The 22,215-nt window shown below is 39.5% G+C and overlaps 1 protein-coding gene and 1 long non-coding RNA gene across 5 annotated transcripts in view; one reads left to right on the top strand and one right to left on the bottom strand.

The window, feature by feature from the left end:
• Positions 1 to 13,655: 13,655 nt before the first annotated feature.
• LOC132210256 (uncharacterized) lies at positions 13,656 to 21,642 on the bottom strand. Of its 2 annotated transcripts, none has more exons than XR_009446493.1 (3): positions 21,220 to 21,642; positions 17,783 to 17,847; positions 13,656 to 13,763 (listed from the first exon to the last, which is right to left on the bottom strand). It is a non-coding gene; the product is annotated as an uncharacterized LOC132210256 (long non-coding RNA). The 2 variants fall into 2 exon arrangements; XR_009446494.1 differs by having other exon boundaries at positions 20,979 to 21,642.
• The window catches only part of cacna2d3a (calcium channel, voltage-dependent, alpha 2/delta subunit 3a), an 807,750-nt gene continuing 806,913 nt past the window's right edge, over positions 21,379 to 22,215 (top strand). Inside the window, exon 1 of one of the 3 annotated variants that reach the window (XM_059649881.1) lies at positions 21,379 to 22,155. In XM_059649881.1, the coding sequence (XP_059505864.1) occupies positions 22,049 to 22,155 (107 nt within the window). In that variant the 5' untranslated portion in view covers positions 21,379 to 22,048. The remainder of the gene's footprint in view (positions 22,156 to 22,215) is intronic. The other 2 variants (XM_048547899.1, XM_048547901.2) reach the window with 2 other exon arrangements.

Genomic DNA, 22,215 nt, shown 5'->3' on the forward strand with positions numbered 1-22,215 from the left:
ATGCATTCAAAAAAGAATCAAACTTTTATTTGATAAAGAAGAATGTACAGAGTTAAGAGGAGAAGTAAGTAGTTGGTGATTAATCCTTACATGTAAGAAAGAGTAAAATGGTTTCAGTCAGAGTATTTTGAACGATTTTAACATTCTTTAATATATCAAAGCCTGAGGATTGACTTGTTAGCCATCAGTAGGGGCAGGCCTAGAGGTGGGCATGGAGTTTTGTGCTACTGTCTGGTGGACTGGTTCCCTGGCTCCACCCTGACAGGGGACTATTTTTCCAGAATTTGGACGTCAGGGTAACGGTGTGTGGAAGTAGGACTGTTCACTTGCAAGTGAGAATAGCCAATAAAGAACTATTTTTGAGGTTAGTCAAGACTTTCTATGGACCCTCCGGGTCTCTACATCTGACTGTGGGGAACTGGGCATCTTAGACGACCCCTCCTCCTCTTGACACCCAATGATTAACATATCCAAGGTGTAAAGGAATTTTTTTATGTTCAATTTCAATACAGTTGTTGAACAGTTGGTGTCTCAATTCTGAGGTGGTACATTTCCTGCAAAAAGTGAAATTAATTAAGAAAACAAGCATTTTATTGCATACAACATTGTTAATAACTATTGTGGAGGGAGATACATCTCTTTGTGAATTCCTGTTACATATTCTTGATAAGTGGTTGGTTATTAATCCTTATGTGTATCGAAGAACAAAATGGTTTTGCTTAGTCATGTCTTTTAGTAAAATCAGAGGTAAGCAGAAAAGAGCAGAAAAAAAAAGATTAGCAGAGGTACTGAAGACAATATAAGAAATTAAGAAAGACTAAAGGGCCAGGCCAGGGAAAGGATGAAAGAGACAAGGATGCAGTCCAGGCTGCACAATTAACAGGATAAGTGGGAAAGGAGGAGTGAACGTATGAAAAAAGTCTGAAATATGGACCACTGGAACTAAGTAAATTGATCTGGGCTACCTATTTGGCATCAGATTGAAAGACGACAGGAATAGAATTGAGGAACGCTACATGTGCATGTCTTCAAGTAAGGAATCAGCACTTCTAGATTTTTAAAGTTGTAATTTAAAATACTTAAAACTGGCTCTGCTTGAGTAAATAATCACAACCTGTACTTGAGTATCCCGGTGGCTTGCAAAGACATGCCACAAAACAAATCATTTAGGTTGACTGCTGATTTCTTGACTACGAACCAGTCCACCGACTCCACACAGTCAAATACTAGCTCATCCGTTACTTCAGACCGGCATTGAACAACTTTCCATACTGGATCCTCATGCTGCAGTTTCTGTTTGTAAGCTACAAGAAGGAGCACAGCCTTATGGTCTGATTTTCCAAAATGCATGTGGGGATGGAGCTGTAGGTACTGTAGAAATGTTCGAGGGTGTTTGGGCTTCTACTGATACAGGACACATGTTGATGTTATCTGGGTAGCACACTTTTTAGGTTACCCTGACTGAAGTAATCAAATACAACAAACTAGGCCCCAGGGATTTCCATCTCAAAGCTATTTGTAGCAGTGTACATTTCATCAAGTGCACTCTTCACTTTTGCATAGGGTGGGATGTAAACTGCTGTCGGGATAGCAGAAGTGAACTCCTGCAGCAGGTAGTAGGGATGGAACTTCACTATTAGATATTCTAGGTTTGGGGAGCAATAACTCACCAGGGTCATCATGTTCGATCACCATGAGGTGTTGACCAGGAGACAGACCCCTCTACCCCTTGCCTTGCCAAAGGATGCCATGCAGGCCATCTGGTGTATTGAGAAATCTTCAGGTTGTAAGGCACAGTAATGTGAAGCAGGAGTGAACCGTGTCTCTGTAAATTGGGGCACTCAGCAGTCTCTCAATTCTCTTTGATAGCTGAATCCAGCTTGATGTTCTGTCACTTCAAAAACCTAGTTGGTCCAAATGTTTCATAATTCTCCCAGAGAGCTCTGTATTCAGATTTGGAAGATTGGCAGGTCTTTGCCTGGAGAACTGATGACCCTGGTTCGATTTGTTTTGTCTATTCATTTTGGTGGGATGTGGGTGTCGCTGGCTGGCCAGCATTTCTTGCCCATCCCTAGTTGCCCTTGAGGAGGTGGTGGTGAGCTGTCTTTTTAAAACAATGCATTTCTCCTGCTGTGGGTTGACCCACAATGCTATGAGGGAGGGAATTCCAGGATTTTCACCCAGCAACAGTGAAGGGATGGTGATATATTTCTAAGTCAGGATGGTGAATGACTTGGAGGGGATCTTGGAGGTGGTGGTGTTCCCATATGTCTGCTGCCCTTGTCCTTCTGGATGGAAGTGGTCGTGGGTTTGGAAGGTGCTGTCTGAGGATCTTTGGTGAATTTCTGCAGTGCATCTTGTAGATAGTACACACTGCTGCTACTGTGCATCAGTGGTGGAGGGACTAGATGTCTGTAGATGTAGTGCCAAACAAATGGGCTGCTTTGTCCTGGATGGTGTCAAGCTTCTTGAGTGTTGTTGGGTCTGCACTCATCCAGGCAAGTGGGAAGTATTCCATCACACTCCTGACTTGAGCCTTGTAAATGGTGGACAGGCTTTGACGAGTCAGGAGATAAGCATATGGACGTACATGGAATAGTGTAGGTTAGATGGGCTTGAGATCAGTATGACAGGTCGGCACAACATCGAGGGCCGAAGGGCCTGTACTGTGCTGTAATGTTCTATGTTCTATAAGTTAATTGCTGTAGTATTTCCAGCTTCTGGGATTCCCAGATGTTGGCCCTGTGTGATCTGTAAAACCTATACACTGGAGGACCTGTTATTGCTTGGCTGTTCTTTGCTGAGAACATTGTTCCTGTTAAACTAGATTGGACAATTACCCCTATTGGCAGGACACTCAATCTCCTGAATTTCTTTCATAGTGGAACTTTTCTCTGCTGAATCAGACAATTACTCCATCATCTGGTGGAGCTTTAATCTCATGAATTTCTTTAATGTAAGGGAGCAACTCTGTTGAGACATTTTTTTCTTTTTGTCGTAGCTTGGATCTCTGAACAAGGTGATTTCTTCTTGACAGTATACTGGATCTTTGTGCTAGGTAGTTTCTTCATGACCGACTCCTAAATCTGGGGCTATTGGTTGTCCTAGCTTACTTTTGGCTCCCAATGAGTCCTATGTAGCCCATTTTCAATCAGCGCAAACAAATCGTTCTTCTTAACCTGTTGACTCATTTGTATTGAAGTATTTGAACTTTTTGTTATAAGATGTAGATCAGATTGTATGTTTTCAATCATCTTTGAGGTTGATTTACTTGTAAACCCAACATGTGCACATCTTCAGCCGTGTTGCTTTCAGATTGATGTTGACTGGCTGATTGATCTTACTGATAATTCCTGCTTGGAAGATGGATAATTGAAATATACCTTGTGGACTTATGTTGTCTTAATGACTGATATCGAATTGGAATGTGCCATGATAACTTGTTCCCAGGATTTGTTGATGCCTAAAAAACTTCTGTTAAAAAGTCACAAGTGGGTTTTATAGCTTATTCTTTACCTGCTCAGCATTTTCTTGCTAATATCATCAGCTGTATGAATGTAATCTGTTATTTACTTATTCAACTTGTGAGTTAGCATTTAGTTTAGAAGAAATTCTATCTCTTAAAATCTGTTTCCTCCACGATGTCTAATTCTATGTTTTATTTTGTCTATTGCTGAAAATAAATCTGCTAACCAGTGTCATTTTTCTGCAAGTTCTTTCTAATATAACGATTTATTCTTTTTACTTTATAGGCTTTCAGTTCTGTAGAGGTTCAGTTCTGATTCATTCTCCTTGCTTTAAAGCTCTTAAAGCATTTCTTTTGCCAAATAGACTTTTAAATCAGCTGTATAGGCAGTGCTATTTTATTTTCCTTCTATCATAGCTTTTAAATTCTGCAATATAACAATGCTATATGTTTTATTGCTTGCTACAGGTTTTCCAGAGTTTTTGATGTCAAAATGGAGGTCTAATGGCTTTTGCAGGTGAAATAAAGATTTACTATGTTTTCAAAGACAAAATGGATTAATTCCTATCTTTTACGGCCTAATAAACAATATGCCCACACTTTTCATAAATTTCTCAAAGAAATGCTAGTGCCTACTGCTATTAGTGCCCAAACCATGCTTTAATTTATGGTTCCTGCAATCTTATTATGTCCTCAATAATCTTCTCATTATCTTTTTTCTGTTAGACCTTTTCCAATTAGGCTTTTAAATTGCACTTTTGTTGCCTATTCTGACTTTGTGATTTTACCACTGCTGTGACCTTGGTGTAAACTATTTCTGTGGACTTGGGATTCTCCGCTGTAGATGTGCTTTTTGGTATCTGTTTGGCAACTTCCATTGTGAGCTTTACGTAATCCTTTTTCAAATTCTAGCCTTCTCAGCTGACCTGAGCCATTATTTTAAAGTCTTCTTCTCTCTGCCTCAGAGATTTTTAACTTTATTCATGTAACGCCAATGTCTGTTTACCTCCCAGCTGACCGTCTAATTGTGACTGCTCTTTTCAAATTTTGTTTACTGACAAATCTCTAGCTGGTAGATGTGATTAACCTTCAGCTCACATTTTTTTCTGCTTTTTACTCCAGATCCGAACTAAAATGGTTTACCATTAAATCATGTTTCTACCTTGTTGATCTTTCCATGAGGTTCTCTGTAGGCTGCCTCACTGTTCATTTGTTTCACTAGTCAGTTGTAACAGCTACCAATTGGCTGCAATTCTTAAAATTGTAAATTACCGTTCCTTCTGAGTTCATTGATAGTCGTCCTCACCGCTGATCACCATGTTAAATATGAGATAACAAAGTGTGAAGCTGGATGAACACAGCAGGCCAAGCATCATCTCAGGAGCTTTTGTGCTCCTGAGATGCTGCTTCGCCTGCTGTGTTCATCCAGATTCACACTTTGTTATCTTGGATTCTCCAGCATCTGCAGCTCCCATTATCTCTGACCATGTTATATGTGGTTTGGGATACCAAACACCGACAGCTTGTGATTGAGATAATTTGTTGCCAACCCTGAGACTTAAAATGAAGGGGCTGTCATCTTTAACAAGCTACTGCACAACGCAAAAGGTTACAAGTTACATTTGTAAGATAAATGTTGTTACTAAGGTTATGAAGAGACTGTGGATATACGTTTTTATTCCACAAGATGCTAAGTTATTCTGCCTGATCCCCACCAAAACCTAAGACCATCACATTTGATGGAGTTTAGTGCTGTCTTCAACATTTATCTCTTCAGAACAGTTATCCTAAAACAAAAATGGCTTGAGGGACTGAATCACCAATGCAACCATTCTATGATCTTGATATTCTTAGAATCTGTTACAAGATCAATCAATTCTTTAATATAAATAAGACATTAGTTCTTGTGATGGAGAAGCTCCCAATTCTCTTCAGCAAGTTTAGGGTGAAAATAAGGAATTGGTAAAAGAATGGGAGCTCAACTCAACATCTTATAGCAAGGGATTCAAGGCACATGTTAATAGCAGAGATAGTAGGAACTGCCGATGCTGGAGTCTGAGATAACAAGGTGTGGAGCTGGCTGAATACAGCAGGCCAGGCAGCATCAGGGGAGGAGGAAAGCTGACATTGGTCTGGACCCTTCTTCAGAAATGGGGGAGGGGAAGGGGACTCTGAAATAAACCGGGAGGGGGGAGAGGCCATTCTGGGCCTCCTCCAGTGTCACAACAATGCCACCTGAAGGCTGCAGGAACAGCATCTCATATTTCGCTTGGGAACCCTGCAGCCCAATGGCCACAATGTGGACTTCACAAGCTTCAAAATCTCCTCATCCCCAACCTCATCCCAAAACCAACTCAGCTCGTCCATGCCTACCTAACCTGTCCATCCTTTCTCCCACCTATCCACTCCTCCCACCTCAACCCTTACACCCACTTCCGACCTACCAGCCTCATCCCTGCCTCCTTTACCTGTCTGCCTTCTCTGGACTGACCAACCCCCACCCTAACTCCCCACCTACACTCACCTTTAACGGGTCCATCCCCGCATCCTTGACCTGTCTGTCTCCTCTCCACCTATCTGCTCCTTTATCTTCCTTCCAACTGCCTCCCCACTCTCTATTTATTTCAAAGTACCCTTCCTCTCCCCCAATATCTGAAGAAGGGTCTAGAGCTGAAACGTCAGCTTTTCTGTTCCTCTGATGCTGCCTAGCTTGCTGTGTTCATCCAGCTCTACACCTTATATGTTAATAGCAAACTGATTTAGGTAAGCTATGCACTCTCTTGGTTTCTAATGTTGCATCTCTACTATAATAGTCCTTGCTATGTCCTTTACATCCTTAGATATATTAAATACTGGCAATTAAGATAAAGGCACTGCTATGAATCATATTGCAGAAGTATCAAATGTGATAGTAATGATACATTTAGTTCTCAACATAATAATTCTCCTCCATTCACTTCTCACCCAATGTCAAATTATGATGTTTTCTCTTAAATTAATGTTTGCTAAGTCTACTACTCCGAGGGGGGAATTTCTTGGTTGCTTCAAGAAAAGGTGGGAGATGGCTTCTGTTGCTCATTTTGGGGTTTTTGAGATGCTTGTTCTTGGTGGCTTCAAGTTTACTAACCAGTGAATTTCTGTCTTCAGGCTTCAGTATTGTTCAGGTCAATACTACTTGGGCAGCCTGATCTAAACAGCTTGTTGGCATATTGGTGAATAAGGCCTAGGGAACAAATATGCTGATGTCTGGGATGGTGGGCAGTATGCTCTGTTTCCATTGCACTACTGCAATAGATTGGGACTCATTAATGATCTGCAGGAGAGCAGATTGAAGCAAATGAGTGATTCTTAGACAATGCTGGTCTATTTAGTCCATCAATTTGTTTGCTTTTGAATACAGAGTCTGCATGACAGCAGCTTGTGCTTCCACCAAAGAAACCAAGGCTAATGACACTCATTTACTTTGTCTTGGTCTGACTTCAGCGTCCCTGGAAAAGAGCGGCTTCCAAAATAGACTGGAAAGTGGGTCTTCAATGTTGCAGATGGCAGGCCTTTTAATATTTAGAATCAAACAATCATTTCATAAATGGATCCCCATTTGCTCATCTTTGATCTGCTCAGGGTTCTCTGCTAAGCTCCTTCCTGGGCAGTCCCTATCATCAATATTTGATGATGCTCACTTTTGCTGAATGTTTCCCCAGCTCCTTAACTGTTCGACACATGGAGAGTTCCAATGTTTGTACTCTTACTTGAAAGAAATGGAAGCTGTGAAACTGACTCCTCATGACATTTGTCCTCCTTCATCTTCCGTAGGATCAGTGTGTTGCAAGAGACGAGAAAACAAAGTATGAGTATGAGTTAGTATGCTATCTGTACTTGGTCTGGCCCACAGACTCCAGATCCACAGCAAAGTGGTTGACTGCCATTAGGGATGGGTAATGAATGCTGTCCTAGCTAATAGTACCTTTTTCCCATGAATATTTACATATTAGAAAAACTTTTGATATGAGCGTGTCTTCAAAATGAAGCTTGAATTATGAATCTTTCTGAATGTCTACTGAGATTGATAGAGAGGTACAAGTAATAGACAGACACCTATTTAGATAAGCCATCAGAGTTTTATGATGCTCAGATCATTACCCAGAACATTAATTCTGTGCATCTTCTTCCAAGGGGAGCAGCTACATTATCTGGTATTCCTGCCCAGGTCTGAAATAATATCCTGACATCATTTTCCGCCTTATCCTACAGCAGGAATGAATAAAAGATAAAGAGTGGGTGTTGAAAACATCAGTATGCTGAGTAGGCCTTGTGCATTTTGATCTGGTGTTGAATGCTGGACAAGGTGGAATGAATTGATAGTAAGGTGATCAATGTAGAGTCGAGTGCATGAAATGTGAAGTGAGAAAGGTCTATTGGAGAAATTGCTGATTATGTAAATGCTTCAATGGGCCAAAAGAATCTTATCTCGTTCAAACAAAAGGAAGTTACAAGTGTAAGTTTGAAATATGAATAAGAGTGCTTCAGAGAACTCTTGTGATTGAATGCCAACAGATGTAATAGAAGTGAGGAAATAACTGAAAGTGATGCAAGAGGGTATGAATAAATTATGATCAGCTGTAGTTGACAGCAAAGGACAACTCAAGAACTATACTCACCCATCTCAGGTCATTGAAGATTTTTCTACATTGACCTCAAGTCTTCAGGCTAATGTTGCTGACAGCACTTCTCTAAACCACCTCTTGTCCAGTTGGATAGTCACTGATAAGCTGCCCCTGTGAGTACTGGTGAATAATACTCTCCTTCTTGACCTCAAGGATGCCTGCTACTGTATTGGAAAATGTGGTGGCTGCTTTCTAACTTATTGTTTCTAAAGTAGTTGCTTGTATACTGTTCCAAGGAAATATTCCAGAAGTAAATGCAACTTCATGTTAAGAGGTGCATACTGCTTTGAATAAGGATCAAGCGGTCAGCTGAAAATTGTCTTGTGTTAATGGGTGATGTGCCTTTTGGTTAATGCCATTGGATGGGCAGGCAGTCAATCTTGAGGGATCCTGCAGGCCTCTTCTTGCCAGTTCCTGTGCTGGGTTAAAGTCGATGTTCAAATTTTCAAGGTTCATAACCAATTTCATATCAATGTTATTTTCTACAGTGGTCAGTACGCAAAGTAGCAATAATATTGTAATTAAAGTTCCTGTAGTTTCCTGAATTTATAACAGACTTTCATTTGAGACACTGCGTGGCAAGTTGAAAAAGTTGATTAAATTTACAGTACTAGCAAATGGACACATGGCATTTTCATTATATTTCTCAATTCATTACTTCAAGACGGTAAATAACCTGACTTTTACAAAAGAATTGGTACAGAACTCTTTGATAAAAAGGAAAGTAAAGGAATGTCACATAAGTCGTGTTCACTTGGTTATATTATCGCAACAATTTGTAGGTGGAGCCATTGTGTTCTGGTATGCGACACTTGATAAAAAGTATTGACAGTCAATAAAAAAACCTCTTAGATTATTCATATGTAAAGAAAAAAATGCTACGTTCACAGCACAAATCTGTACAGGCCATTTATAGACTAATTCTGTATTGACTCACTTCTTTAGTCTGTGCATCATCTGGTACGAAGTCAGAACCCATGTGAAGTTCATCCGCCCCTCTTAAAATATTACAAGGTTCACATCAGGCTGTAATAATGTGGAATGTGGATATTTTACTACCTACACAAAACTAGTTTGTAACCAGGTTGCATATGCTGCTTATTTTATTAAGGTGCTATCCAGCATTTTGTCCCACTTTCAAACAATTTTAGCTAGAATGGATCAATCATGATGGTAGTAGAAGAAGACACAAATAAAATGCTGTTCTTCTTTGCTGGAGAGAAGCTGTAATTTTCCAACTGCCTTATAATTATTTCCAGTTAATTATCTCTGTAGTGCTCTTTACCACGCTTAACAAAGAGCATTTGGATTCTCTGTTTAGGAAGAAAATGGAAGCAAATTCTTTTGAAATTGTGATGAGATGTTGGCAAACCAAAACACGTGCCTTTCCAGATTAGAAAAGCGGTAATTGGGGTATTAAGCACCAATTACTGTACATCATGTTGTAGGTCTCTTAAAAAAAATGAAATATCTAATGGCCGTAAAGGTGTTGAGAGTGAATACTTATTTGTGAAGCTGTCTAAAAAAACACTGGAGTGGTTAAATATTGGCAGAAAATTACAACAATTTAATTGTTTGAACCTTTCTATCCTCAAACATATGTACTTGAAAAACTTGAAAAGAAAGTCAATTGAATTTGTTAAAGGTAATGAATTTTGCATGGTTTTACAGCACATTGAGTAGTATGCATTTTACAGATGCTTAAGGTTGCTATAAATGTGGATGATGATTGTAAAGGCTTGTTTGCATTAGGAAAGAATTAAAATTATTCCTGAAATTTGACCAGAGAAAGATGTAACATAATGTTTAGGTTAAACAAGATGGGAAATAGCAAAGGATTAGGTGTAATGAGCATGGAATTGGAGACTCATGAATCATAGTAGCTACAATTGCAGGGTGGTGCCTAACACAACAGACTCTTCAGTATGGTTATGCTAGAGGATCAATACCTGTCGTTGCCCAGCATTAGATGACAACAGAATTGTGTCAATTGGTCCACAAAAGCTAGTAGGATCAACCAGTCATTTGTCATATGTTCATGATGGCTATAAAGCTCATCATTAACCCCAAAGTTTATGCAGCAAGTATATTTTTCAGGCACACAAGAGAAGCAATTCAAGATTAAGGCCTTTTACTAGCTCCTACTTTGTTGAAGTAGTATTTGAAATCATGTCATCAGGTATCCTGCTGCATGCATTTATGTTAAAACCAGCTCAGGCTAACTTTTACAATCAGCCTGGCAAGACGTTTATGGTTTCATTCCCTGAGATCCGATTTTGCTTCTGAACACCATCGTCCTTTTCCCTAAGACCTCCTGCCCTAAGAGCTTCCGTTCTTCTTCCATACATTTCTTCAAAGTGTCAAGGTTTTGGTCATTTGAACAATATGTACTCATGTGTCTCTGTCGTATTTTACTTTATAATGCCCCGTGAAGACCTTCCAGATCTTTTATTCTGTCAAGGGCATAATATACATGCAGTGCTGTCTTTTCAACATATTTGCAATCATGTAATTACTATTTGCTAAACTTGTTATTAATATGTGCTTCATTTGAGCAACTAATGATGCATTTTCTGATGACATATATGATGAGATGCTATTCATAATGTAAGTGTCACTGATGCAGAATGGCATTTTTCATTACTTATATTTTTAACTAATTCGATGACATTGTCCTAATGGTGGTGTTCTTCTGTCACACAGGCCCTTTGGGTGCCATAAGCTTCTCTGCTGATTTAATTGCTGTAGGAAAATTGATGCCATCAAATCAGAGGGTTAATTATGTTACATTATTTTTGTACACTACGCTGGTGCTTAAACCTTGGAGTGAATATTATCTGAGGACCTGGTCTGCCCTCTCCTGTGTAAAAGTCGGGACAAGTCCACCTGTGCTTGGTTGACACAACCCCTCAGCATTTAAGTGCAAGCACATCCTTAATGCTTTCAGGACGGACCTTCCATCCCTGTTGGAAAGGAAGTTCCATCTTTGGGAGCTGCTGGTTGGTAGCTGCCTTGTTCCAGTAGCATCACTGGGAGCATGGCTACTGCTGGAACAGCATTAGGCCTAGAAGAGCAGGAGTCATTGGAATATGGATTTACTTGTAAGTCCAGAGTCTCACTACAGCCAAATTCATAGGTCATGCTAAGCAAGACGCAGACTGGGGTGGGCCTCTGACATTGTGGTTAAAATACCAATGGCAGCAGGTTGGGTGTGGTGGGAAGTTGACAAGCATAGTGCCACTGCCAATGCGTCCAATTTTACATCTCCCTACCTGCCAACCTGACACTTGGAGTAAATTCATGACTCTTTTGGAATTCAGATGAACAGACCTTTTGGAAAAAACTCTAATTGTTGAATAAAAACACAAAGCTTGATCATTTGTTTTTAAGATAAGATTGCAATATTTTGGCACAGGCTAATTTAAATAGCAATTCTAACCTTAGTTTGGAGTCACTGATGGGTCTTATTGTACTGTTTGAATCTTTATTATCTGAGACGGTGAGGTCATTCTTTTTGAATCTTCAGAATGGCTATTCAAAGATTTTTTTCGTAAAAGAACAATCCACAGCAGGGCGAATGAACTTCCTGACATTTATATGAGCTGAATAGCTCATTATCTGCTTTTGAAGTGTTAAGGGACCATAACTGCTTGTGCATTGTGATTGACTGCTCTTCTTTTGTTACTGTTAATGAAATGGTTTCTGAACGAATCATTATATATGAAGCATGCATTCTTGTGATCTTGTTAATACTTCTTCAATTTTGTCAAATATTTGTCACTCATTTTAGAAAATAGGAATCTCAGTCCTATAGAACGGTATATTAAGAAATAACCTCACTTAATTGAAGGAAGACAGGATTTTAAATAAAATAAAACAAAGTTATAAAATAATATGTCCGATCATTGAGGTTCATGTAGAGATACTTATCACATTCAAACTACATTCTTGCCTGCCTGTTGTTTATACAAATGTTATTTCTTATTTTTGAGATTTATTATCAACTGAAAATGGATGAACGGCAGGACAGCTCCAACACCAGGAGTCCATGTCTTGTTTCATATGAGAACTTCAGGACATTTCCTGTGTCTTAGCAAATCATATCAACTGGAAGTATAGTGGTATTGTTGTTGGAATAGTAATCCAGAGACCCAAATAATGTTCTGGGTCCCATGTTCAGTAAAATGATTCAATAAAATTCTGGAATTAAAAGCCAAATGATTACCATGAAATCATTGTTGACTGTCATAAAAAATCCTTCTGGTTCACAAATTTTCTTTAGGGAAGCAAACTGCTATCCTTACCCTTAAGGGGCTATATGAGCCTCCGGGACCAAAGCATTGTATTTACTCTTAGCTGTGCTCTGAAATGACCATTCACTTGTATGGACTGCCAAGAAGGAAAAGAAGAATGAAAACAAATGGATCAACTGGCATAGGCTAAGGTACTGGAAATGACAATGATGAACATAGCCCTATTGACCCAACAAAGTCCTCCTTACTAACATCCAGGACTAATGCTAAGACTTGGAGAACTATCCCACAGGCTAATCAAGCAACAGTCTGACATAGTCAGATTCACTGTATCATAACTTATTAACACCACCATCACCATTCCTGGATGTGTGGTGATGGCACAATGGCATACAGCTGGGCATTGCCCTGAGAGTCCTCAACATTGACTCTGGATACCATGTAGACTCTTGACACCAGGTCAAACTTGGGGAAGGAGTGCTGCTGATTATCACGTGCTGTCCACCCTTGGCTGATGAATCAGTCCTCCTACAAATTAAGACCATAAGAAATAGGAACAGGAGGAGGCCACTCTGCCCTCATGCCTGCTTCACTATTTCATAGTATCAGTCTGATCTGACATTCCTCACATCCACTTCCCTGCCCTTTCCCCTGATCAGTCCACTTGAGTTCCAAACTACATTTCGCCTTGACTGGGTCTGTAGCATGCTGTGAGGAAAGCAACAAGCTGGAAAAACATACTGACTTCACCCTCACCAATCAGTCTGCTGAAGACGTAACTGTCCAGGACAGTACCATTAAGAGTGACCACTACATATTTCTTGTGGAAACAAAGTCCCACCATCACATTGATAACAGCTTAAATCACGCTATGTGGCAATATCACCTTGGTATATGGCACAGACTCTGAACAGATCTAGCAAATTAAATCTGGGTATCTAAGAGGCTATTCATTTGTCCAAGTAAAATGTAGTTGACTACTTTTTCCATAAGTAATCCAGAACCAATCACAAGCTTTTCTTCATTTAAATAAATAGCAAAGTTATAGCCTGCTAACACTGAAAAAATAACAAAGGTGCAGCATCACACATTTGGCCTTTGCACTGTCATTTGGGCACAAGCATGCAGGCATGTGTGTGTTAAAACAGCATGGTTTCCAGGACAAAGTAAAATATTCATAGCTTAGAATCCTTTGGGTGTCCTTGAGGTATAAAAGTGAGACGACTGAGGTTACTTTCTCTCTTGGCTACTTCCAGAAGTAGAAATATTGCAGTTAGTTTTTAAGTTCTTGCTCTTTGAAGCTTCTTTTCCAGTCAGCATTGTTAACAGGGTAGAATTCTTCTTGACTGATTAATTGATTTGATTTATTGTCACGTGTACCTAAGTACAGAGAAAAGCTTTGTTTGTGAACAATACAGACAGATCATAGTAAACAAGGACATACAGATCATAGGGTGAAAAAGGAGCTTGGCCAGCATAAGGCATACAAGTTACACTGTGCAGGATGTGCACCAGGCAAGATCAATATTAACAAAATCGGTATTATTTAAAGTTAGAGAGTCAATTCATCAGTCTAATAACAGCAGGGAGGAAGTTGTTCTTGAGCCTGCTGGTGTGTGTTTTCAAGCTTCTGTATCATCTGCCTGGCAGAAATGTTGTAGGAGAGCATTACCCATGTGTGATGGGTCTTTGATGATGTTGGCAACCTCTCTCCAGCAATGAGAAGTGTAAATGGAGTCCATGTATGGAAGGTTGGCTTCTGTGATGGTCTGAAGTATGCACACCACCTTTTGTAGTTTCTTTTGTAGCTACTGGGCAGAGTGGCTGCCGTACCAGTCCATTATGCACCCAAAAAGTATGCATTCCATGGTGCATCTGTAAAAGCTGGTGAAGATCCTTCTGAACTTGCTGAATTTCATAAGCTGCCTGAGGAAGAAGAGGATAACAAAGTGTGGGGCTGGAAGAACACAGCAGGCCAAGCAGCATCTTAGAAGCACAAAAGCTGACATTTCGGGCCTGGGTTTAGGCTTGAAATGTCAGCTATTGTGCTCTGAAGATGCTGTTTGGCCTGCTGTGTTCTTCCAGTCCCGCACTTCGTTATCTTGGATTCTCCAGCATCTGCTGTTCCTATTATCTCAGAGGAAGAAGCGGATTTGTTGTGACTTGCTGATGACTGCATCTACATGGGAAGCCCAGGACAGCTTGTCCTTTATCGTCACTCCCAGGAGCTTGACACTCACAATCCTCTCAATTTCTGCTCCATTGATGCTGGTGGGGGCATGTTCTACTCCTTTTATTTTATGAAGTCAACGATTAGTTCTTTAGTTTTGTTGACATTGAGAGAGTGGTTGTCATCATTGCACAACATCAGCAAGACCGCTATCTCCTTTTTCAGAATTCTGTCTCATTGCCTTACGACAGTGGTGTTGTCTGCTAACTTGTTGATGCCGTTTGCTTGGAATTTGGCTACACAGTTGTGGATGTACAGGCAGTACAGTAGGGGGCTGAGAATGTATCCTTGGTGGTCTCCAATGTTGAGTGTCAACATGGAAGAGGTGCAGTTGTCTATCTTTATTGACTGTAGTCTAAAAGTCAGCAAGCTGAGGACCCAGTTGCAGAGCAAGGAGCCGAGACCTAGATCTCAGACCTTTGAGATCAGTCTTGAGGGAATAATGGTATTGAAGGTGGAGTTGTAGTCAATGAGCAGGAGTCTGACGTAGGTATCCTTGTTGTCCAGATGTTCCAGGGATGAGTATAGGACTAGGGAAATGACCTATTATGTCAGTAGGCAAATTGCAAGGGGTTGAGGCAGGCTAGAAGGCTAGAGTTGATATGGGCTATGACCAGCCTCTTGAAGTACTTAATAATTATGGAGGTCAGAGCCACAGGGCAGTAGTCATTAAGGCATGCTGTATGTGCTTTCTTAGGCATTGGGATAATGATGGTCTTCTTGAAGCAGGTGGGGATTTTGGCTTGTGGGAAGGAGAGGTCGAAGATGTCAATCAATACCTCCGCCAGCTGGTCCGCACAGGATCTAAAGGCATGGCCAGGGACTCTGTCTGGGCCTGTCACTTTCCTCGGATTGACTCCCAGGATGACTGAACTGACATGTGCAGTGGTGACGGATGGAACAGGTGCGTCTGGGGCTGTTGGAGCAGGTGACATTGCGCCACTGGCATTCTGCTTGAACTGAGCATAGAAAGCACTGAGCACCTCAAGGAGGGATGTGTAATTGTCCACTATCTTGCACTGATTCATTTTGTATCGAAGTATGTGATAAAGAAAGATAGAAAGAGAGAGGAGAGCTTTCTTTCTTAGTCTGAGTTCTGTTCTGCAGTCTAAATTCCATCTCTGTTGGTCTGCGAAATGAGTTCCTTGAAATAGAACATGTTCTATGACTACTGGGGTCATTGCTTTCAGGTAAATGCTTCATAGAGTCATACAGTATGGAAACATATCCTTTGGAGGAGATGAGGACCTTTTCACATTTCCGTTGATGTTGTCTGATCTAATTGCCCTTGGAAAAATGCTGAATTCAGATCACACTGTCTTTGATCCAATCTTTGTCAGTTTCAGGAAACTTGGTCAACCTCAACATGCTCGGTGATACATGTGCCCATTTTAATTTGGATAGATTCGTCCTTTTTAAAACAATTTCCAATCATGAAAGTGCCAGGTATTAAATCAGACAAAGGAATTCAAAGGTTAATAGTCTGTATTTTATAACATCATTATAATGATGTGAAGATCACTTGGGCAAATGTGAAGCAGAAAGTGTATGCTCATGACAGATATCACGTTAATTAAGGAAAACCAGCATAGGTTCTTAAAGAGCAAATCATGTTTAATTAATTTGCTTGAGTTTTTTGAGGATTGATAAGGAAATGCTCTTGCTATTAATATAGTATGAAATACACTAAGCTTTATCAACACATGCATAGTATACAAAAGCAAGGAAAGTATATTAAGCCTGTATGAAATACTAATTCAGCCCCAGTTGGCATATTGCATCTGTCTCTGGGCACACACGTTAGGAAGGATGTGAGGATGTTAGAAAAGGTACAAAAAAGATCTACGTGGATGTTCAAGGGAGGGTAAGCTTCAGATACATAAATAGACTTGAAAAAGTTGGAGAAGAGAAGGTTGAGATGAGATTTGTTATGGACATTCAATATCAGGACGAGTCTCAACAGAAATAAATAGGCAGAAACAGCTCCCACTGGTGACAGTCAAGAGCCTAAATTGAGGTAATTGGCAAAGGAAGCAATGGTGACAGGAGGAGAAACTTTTACACGTGGGGAGAGGTCAGGATCTGGAATGGAAAGCTTGACAGTATGGTTGAGGCAAGGTCAAACTAAGTTTCAAAATGATTATTGACCGTAAAATAAAAATTTGCTGGAACACAAGTGACACTAGCTGAATTGCAGCTTCAGAGGCCCAGCACAAACATGAGCAGGGTGACTTAGAATTAAGTGCGACCATTCTATGATCCTTTTATTTTGAGCCATCCATACAATATAGATAAGTGTGTAGTATAAATGCATTAAGGGTGAGAATAGGAATTCTATCAGTCATAAGTTGTTCTCTTTAATGTTTTGGTTTGAATTTCAAGTTGAGGTAAATTAAAAACCTGCCAGGTACAAAGGTCTGAGTAGGGGCAAAATTCATAGATCATTCATCACTCAGACACACTTTTCACTGACGACACTGTTTAGGACTTTATGATACTATATTGCTACTGTAACCAGTAGCATGATGAACCGACTGCCCTTCCTGCTTAAATAATTGTTCATGGCTGCCAGTGTAGCTTTGGCCTTATGTAAGAAGTAGTCCTAATGGGGAATGCAGCATAGCAAACTCAACATGAAGGGTCGTGTGCATTTAAAAGGTGACTATAAATGGGTGGAATACATTAATACGGTTTTTATCAATCTTCAAAATTAATTTAGATATTTATCAGTGACACATTTTTGGTTTTATTGTCTCTGAATGTTTGCAATGAAAATACAAAAAGTCCACAAAGTCTCATATTCAATCTTTGTACTGTACTGAGTTGACTGATAGCAACCGGAACACTCTATTTAACCGCAATAGTTCTGAGACTGGAAAAAGAAATATCAGTCAGCTCCTGAATGGTGTCCCTTATCATCCTACGATATTTATGTGTGGATGTTGGAGGATGGAAGAGCATTCATAATATTTTCAATGGTTGAATAATTTGTTAGCACAATCTTGCCTATGTTTAAACACAAAAAAAACTCACACAAACAATTTAACAGCCTCTACCTGTCCTTTAGAAACCATATTCTAGCACATCAGGGTATTTGTAAGAGACTAAAGGATAAAACTGAGAGGAAAAAGAATGTTGCATGGACATTCTTCATCTCTGCCATACTCACCTGCACAAGAGGTTCCCATTTCCTCCATTGTCTTTACATCTAACAAATGATTCTTGGGATTGTTTCTGTAACAAAGACAGCTGAATTATTAACATAACTAAGAAGACTTGTTACTAGTAATATAATAAACTTTTTCAAACTACTTTGCATCGGATAAAGGGATTGTTCAGTAAGAAAACTACTGACGCTTTTAAAAATCCCTAATTGACATTTGATGAGCAAAAAAGGATTTGCCTTGATCCATTGAAATGTTACAACAATTTAGTAGTTTTAGATTTGGCCTCATTCAGAATAAAATCCTACATAAGAATATTAAAGATAAGAGGTTTGAAGGTGCACCTTTAGATACAAGTTGTCTCTGTGCGATATGATCATAGGTTTCATGAGGAAGTGAATTTTCAAAGAATGTGAGCCATTATTCCTTACAATAACCTTTGTAGAATCTTCTGGTGCAAATGCCTTCCAACTCAATGACAAATTGACATTGTACACACTGAACATTCAGTTTATGCTGATTCAAAGGAGATGCAATATGATTTGCTAGTACTGTCTTTGAGGCCAGGGATTTTCATGATATCTGTACAAGCAATTTATTGGTGTTCACATTTTGTGAAGGCACTTGGCAGTGAAAGAAAATGATCAGAATGTGCAGAAGGATCAAGTGAGTAGCAGGAAGAAATGCATCATAGAGATAATCCTCTTGGATGAATACTGCAGTTTTTGGCAAATTGTTATCATATGTTTATCAAGGATATACTGCCACATGAGCTTATTAATTATTTATTCACAGTTTGAATCACTTAGTCTGCATTGATTTACTTACATTGCATTTCCTTTCATTCACAAGTCATTTAAAGCTTAATTCTTGCTTAACGTACCAATGTTCAGTAGCCCTAACCACATAGGTAGAGAGTGGTCTTTTATGACAACTGAGCATCTGATTTCAACTAGAAATGAAAGATCAGTCCTTTTACCAGAAAGTTTTAACATTGCTAAATCTGAACTTGACATACACAGCAATGTAAATCGCATGAATCCTTTCCTCCAGTAATTCTATCTAAGGGAAAGTGTGTGGTTCGTCTGCAAGGTGCACAATTACAAACTGCTTGCTCCATCAACTAAATATGAAAAAGAGTAAAACAGTGTCATACTCAATACAATGAAACATTTTCAATACAATATCTCTATAAATATTAAAAATGGTTTAAGTTCAATATGGAGCATTCAAGTAGGAGACATACGCTGAAAAACAAATCCTTTGTCAAGCGTTTTTGTCTTGCCTTCAACAGGATAATTCACATAAAATACCAATGTAGATGGTCAATGACCAAGGGTGTAAAGTTTAGGTGAGAATTTTATATTAGAGATGTTGGGAATGAAGAACAAATAAATAATTGAGCATAATTTAATGAGGCAGAGGATAGTGGCAACAGCATTATAGATTTCATACTAAACATATGGAAGGTATAGAATGGGAAGTCAAGCAGGTGAGCATTAGAATATCAAGTCTGGAGTTGACAAAAAATGGTTGAAGACTTAAGAAGCAATTGAACTTATGTAGAGACGAAGGTGAAAAATGCTACAGAGAAGTGAATAGGTAATCTTCTTGATGGAGAAATATGTTGTTAGAAATTTAACTTCAGATTAACTAGAATGGATGGACTATTGAGGGAAGCTGGGTGCTGTCTATGGTAATGCCGCCAAGGGGCAGCATGTAGATGAGGAACATAGAAATATATTGTTTCAGCGAAAGACTACAATGGCTGATTGTCTTGTCACTGTGATTTGTGAGCAATTAATGAATCAGTGTTTGAGATTGGTGAAGTGGAAGTCTCTGAAGAAAAATGAAGAAGGCTTATTGCAGAATTTGATACTTTTCTTTGGATGAGTTTGAGAAGACAAGTTCTTGGATTTAGAGTTTTGCTGTCAGAGTTGTTAAAGAGTGGATTCTGTTACTTGTAGGAAATTGGCAATCTTGGTAAAGGACACATATTGGACATTGAATTTCAGATCAAAGTGAAATACAATGCCAAAGGTGTGCTTTGTTTAGTCTGAGTGTACAACTATAGCAGTTACATTTGTGTAGGAGAATCATGGTCAGAGTTTTTTTTTCATATTTTGCCAATGCAGCATTTGTGGAGTAAAGGGTGAAGGAAATAGATACGAATGTTACTGAGTGGGACTACGCACAAAGGAGTAAAAGGTAGCAAAAGTTGGTAACATGAAAGACATGTGAGGCCATCATTCAGACAAGGAAATTAACAGAAACTGCAGGAGATGTGCCAGTTCATTTGGGACAAACAGCAGTGGAACTATGCAAAGTTTGTGCAATTGTGAGGTACCATAAAGGCATACTAAATGAAACCATAGATTATACTAAATGGCACAGATAATTGAGGAAAACAGAAAGGAAAATGCACTCCAGGTGCAATCATAAAGGATTTCAATGAGATTAATTGGTGCAGTTTCATTGCTGTGCAATGGATCAAACCATACTGAAACAATTTGAAAAACAAATAATGGGAGCTGAATAATGAAAACACATTTGAGAACTTCAGGAAAGGAGGGAAGATTTGGTTGGAAAGGATGGAAGTGTTAAGACTCTTTTGTAAAAAGAGGAGAGAAGAAACAATAATTTTGGTGGGGGAACAGCATCCAGACAACTGGAGTCATAAAGGAAGTTCTGATCAGCTTGACCTCAGCAAGAATAAACAGTACAACAAAGCTAAAATAGTAAATTGAATTTATTTGCAAGGGTCCTTTACGATAATGAAAAGAACCATATGATTTTAGTTCATATCATGATGATGGTATTATCGTCAGGACTTGCACAATCAAAAACTGAAGGGCTTTCTTTATTCAAGTGTGGCTAACATTTGATCAAAAGGACATAAAAGCAGGTAGCACCTCTAGGGAAATCCAGGCTGACCACCACTATATAGCACATTTGCTAAGCTATAAAGCCTGTATTGGAAAGTATTTTTACTGTAGGAAAAAGGAATTAATTATCTGGATAACTTAATTGATAATTTCTTGGAGTTCAACCCTGAAAACAACACATGCCAGAAAATTATTCATGCAAAAAAGTAATTGAAATGGACATACACATTGCGTAGCAGGAATGAACAACCGAGAAAGATGTCCCAAATGAACCAGCATTAGGCTGTGTTAGCTCGTGATCTTATACAGTACATACTTTACCAAAGGGATTCCTCGACATGGAGAAATTAATTATTCATTCGCAGTGTTGAGTCATTTAGCCTGCATTGATTTACTTATGTTGCATCTCCTTTCATTCACAAGCCTTTTAAGTCTTCATTTTTTCTTCCACACCAATGCAGTAATTCTGCACTATAAGACTTGACCGAATTTGTTGCAGAGCGGATAAATGCTGTTTGTTTGTCAGAGTTTGCTCGTAAAAGGTAGTTTCAACATACCAGGGCACTAATAATCCTATTTTTGTCTGTGATGATTCTGCTTTTGAGTATGTGTGCTTATTTTTGTCTTGAGAGTTACTCGATTCACTTTGTAGTCAACTCCACCCCGTCAGCTGAATAAAAAAAGCTTCCGAGCAGCGGCGCACGAAATGAATTGGGACGTCTCCAGTGGGTGTTCACCAGCTCAAGTGTAAGGTCCGTGAGTCACTTTGTGCTGAACCCCCTGTCAGCCCTACAGCAAAGTGCTTCTCACTCAGCCTGCTATCAGTCCTGGAAGAGGCATTGTGTCACAGTTTTCAGTGCTCTTACTGGCTTTCATCAGCACTTTCCATTAATGCCTGCTCCGGTGAACCAACGCTGCTTGACTTGATGTGGGATGAATGCTCGAGGTTACCAGGAAGATAAAGGGAGCCTGCAGGCAGCTTTACATCCATACAGTGAGCATTAATTGTGGGAAGATAGCTTACTCTGTTGAAATCAATAGATTCTTGTGGCCTGTAGCAGAGGGCACACTGGACCGGCAGTAGGTCACTGAATGGTGATGTACAGGGGACTGCATACTGCAGAGTTGTTAGGAAGTAAATGCAACTGCCTGCAGTAAAGGTAGAATCGGTTTCAAAACCAAGCGATATAATACCAGCTGCAACATTCCGAACTCACTGAAGCTTTTCAGTTGCTTCCCTGTTTTTGTCTGTTTATCTAGGATATCCCAGAAATGAACTGACAATCTGGTTGGGTCTGAGAGACAGCACGGTACTCCATTAGCAATCAGCTTTAGACTATTGTGCAAGTCGTTCTGATCTGTGGGAGTACAAAAACGCAGACAGACATGCATATTTTGCAAGCTTTCTGTAGCTTTTCTGTAATCGTGTGGACGTCTTTCAGTGTTACACAGGCACAAGCGAAAGAATCACAACAGCAAATTCCCCTCAATGTGTAAGTCTTGGTTTCTGTTCTTTTAAATGTCATGTTCAGTCAGTTAATTGTGTTTACAGT

This window comes from Stegostoma tigrinum, chromosome 11 (genome assembly GCF_030684315.1).
Source record: "Stegostoma tigrinum isolate sSteTig4 chromosome 11, sSteTig4.hap1, whole genome shotgun sequence".
In the NCBI taxonomy this organism is placed as follows: Eukaryota; Metazoa; Chordata; class Chondrichthyes; order Orectolobiformes; family Stegostomatidae; genus Stegostoma; species Stegostoma tigrinum.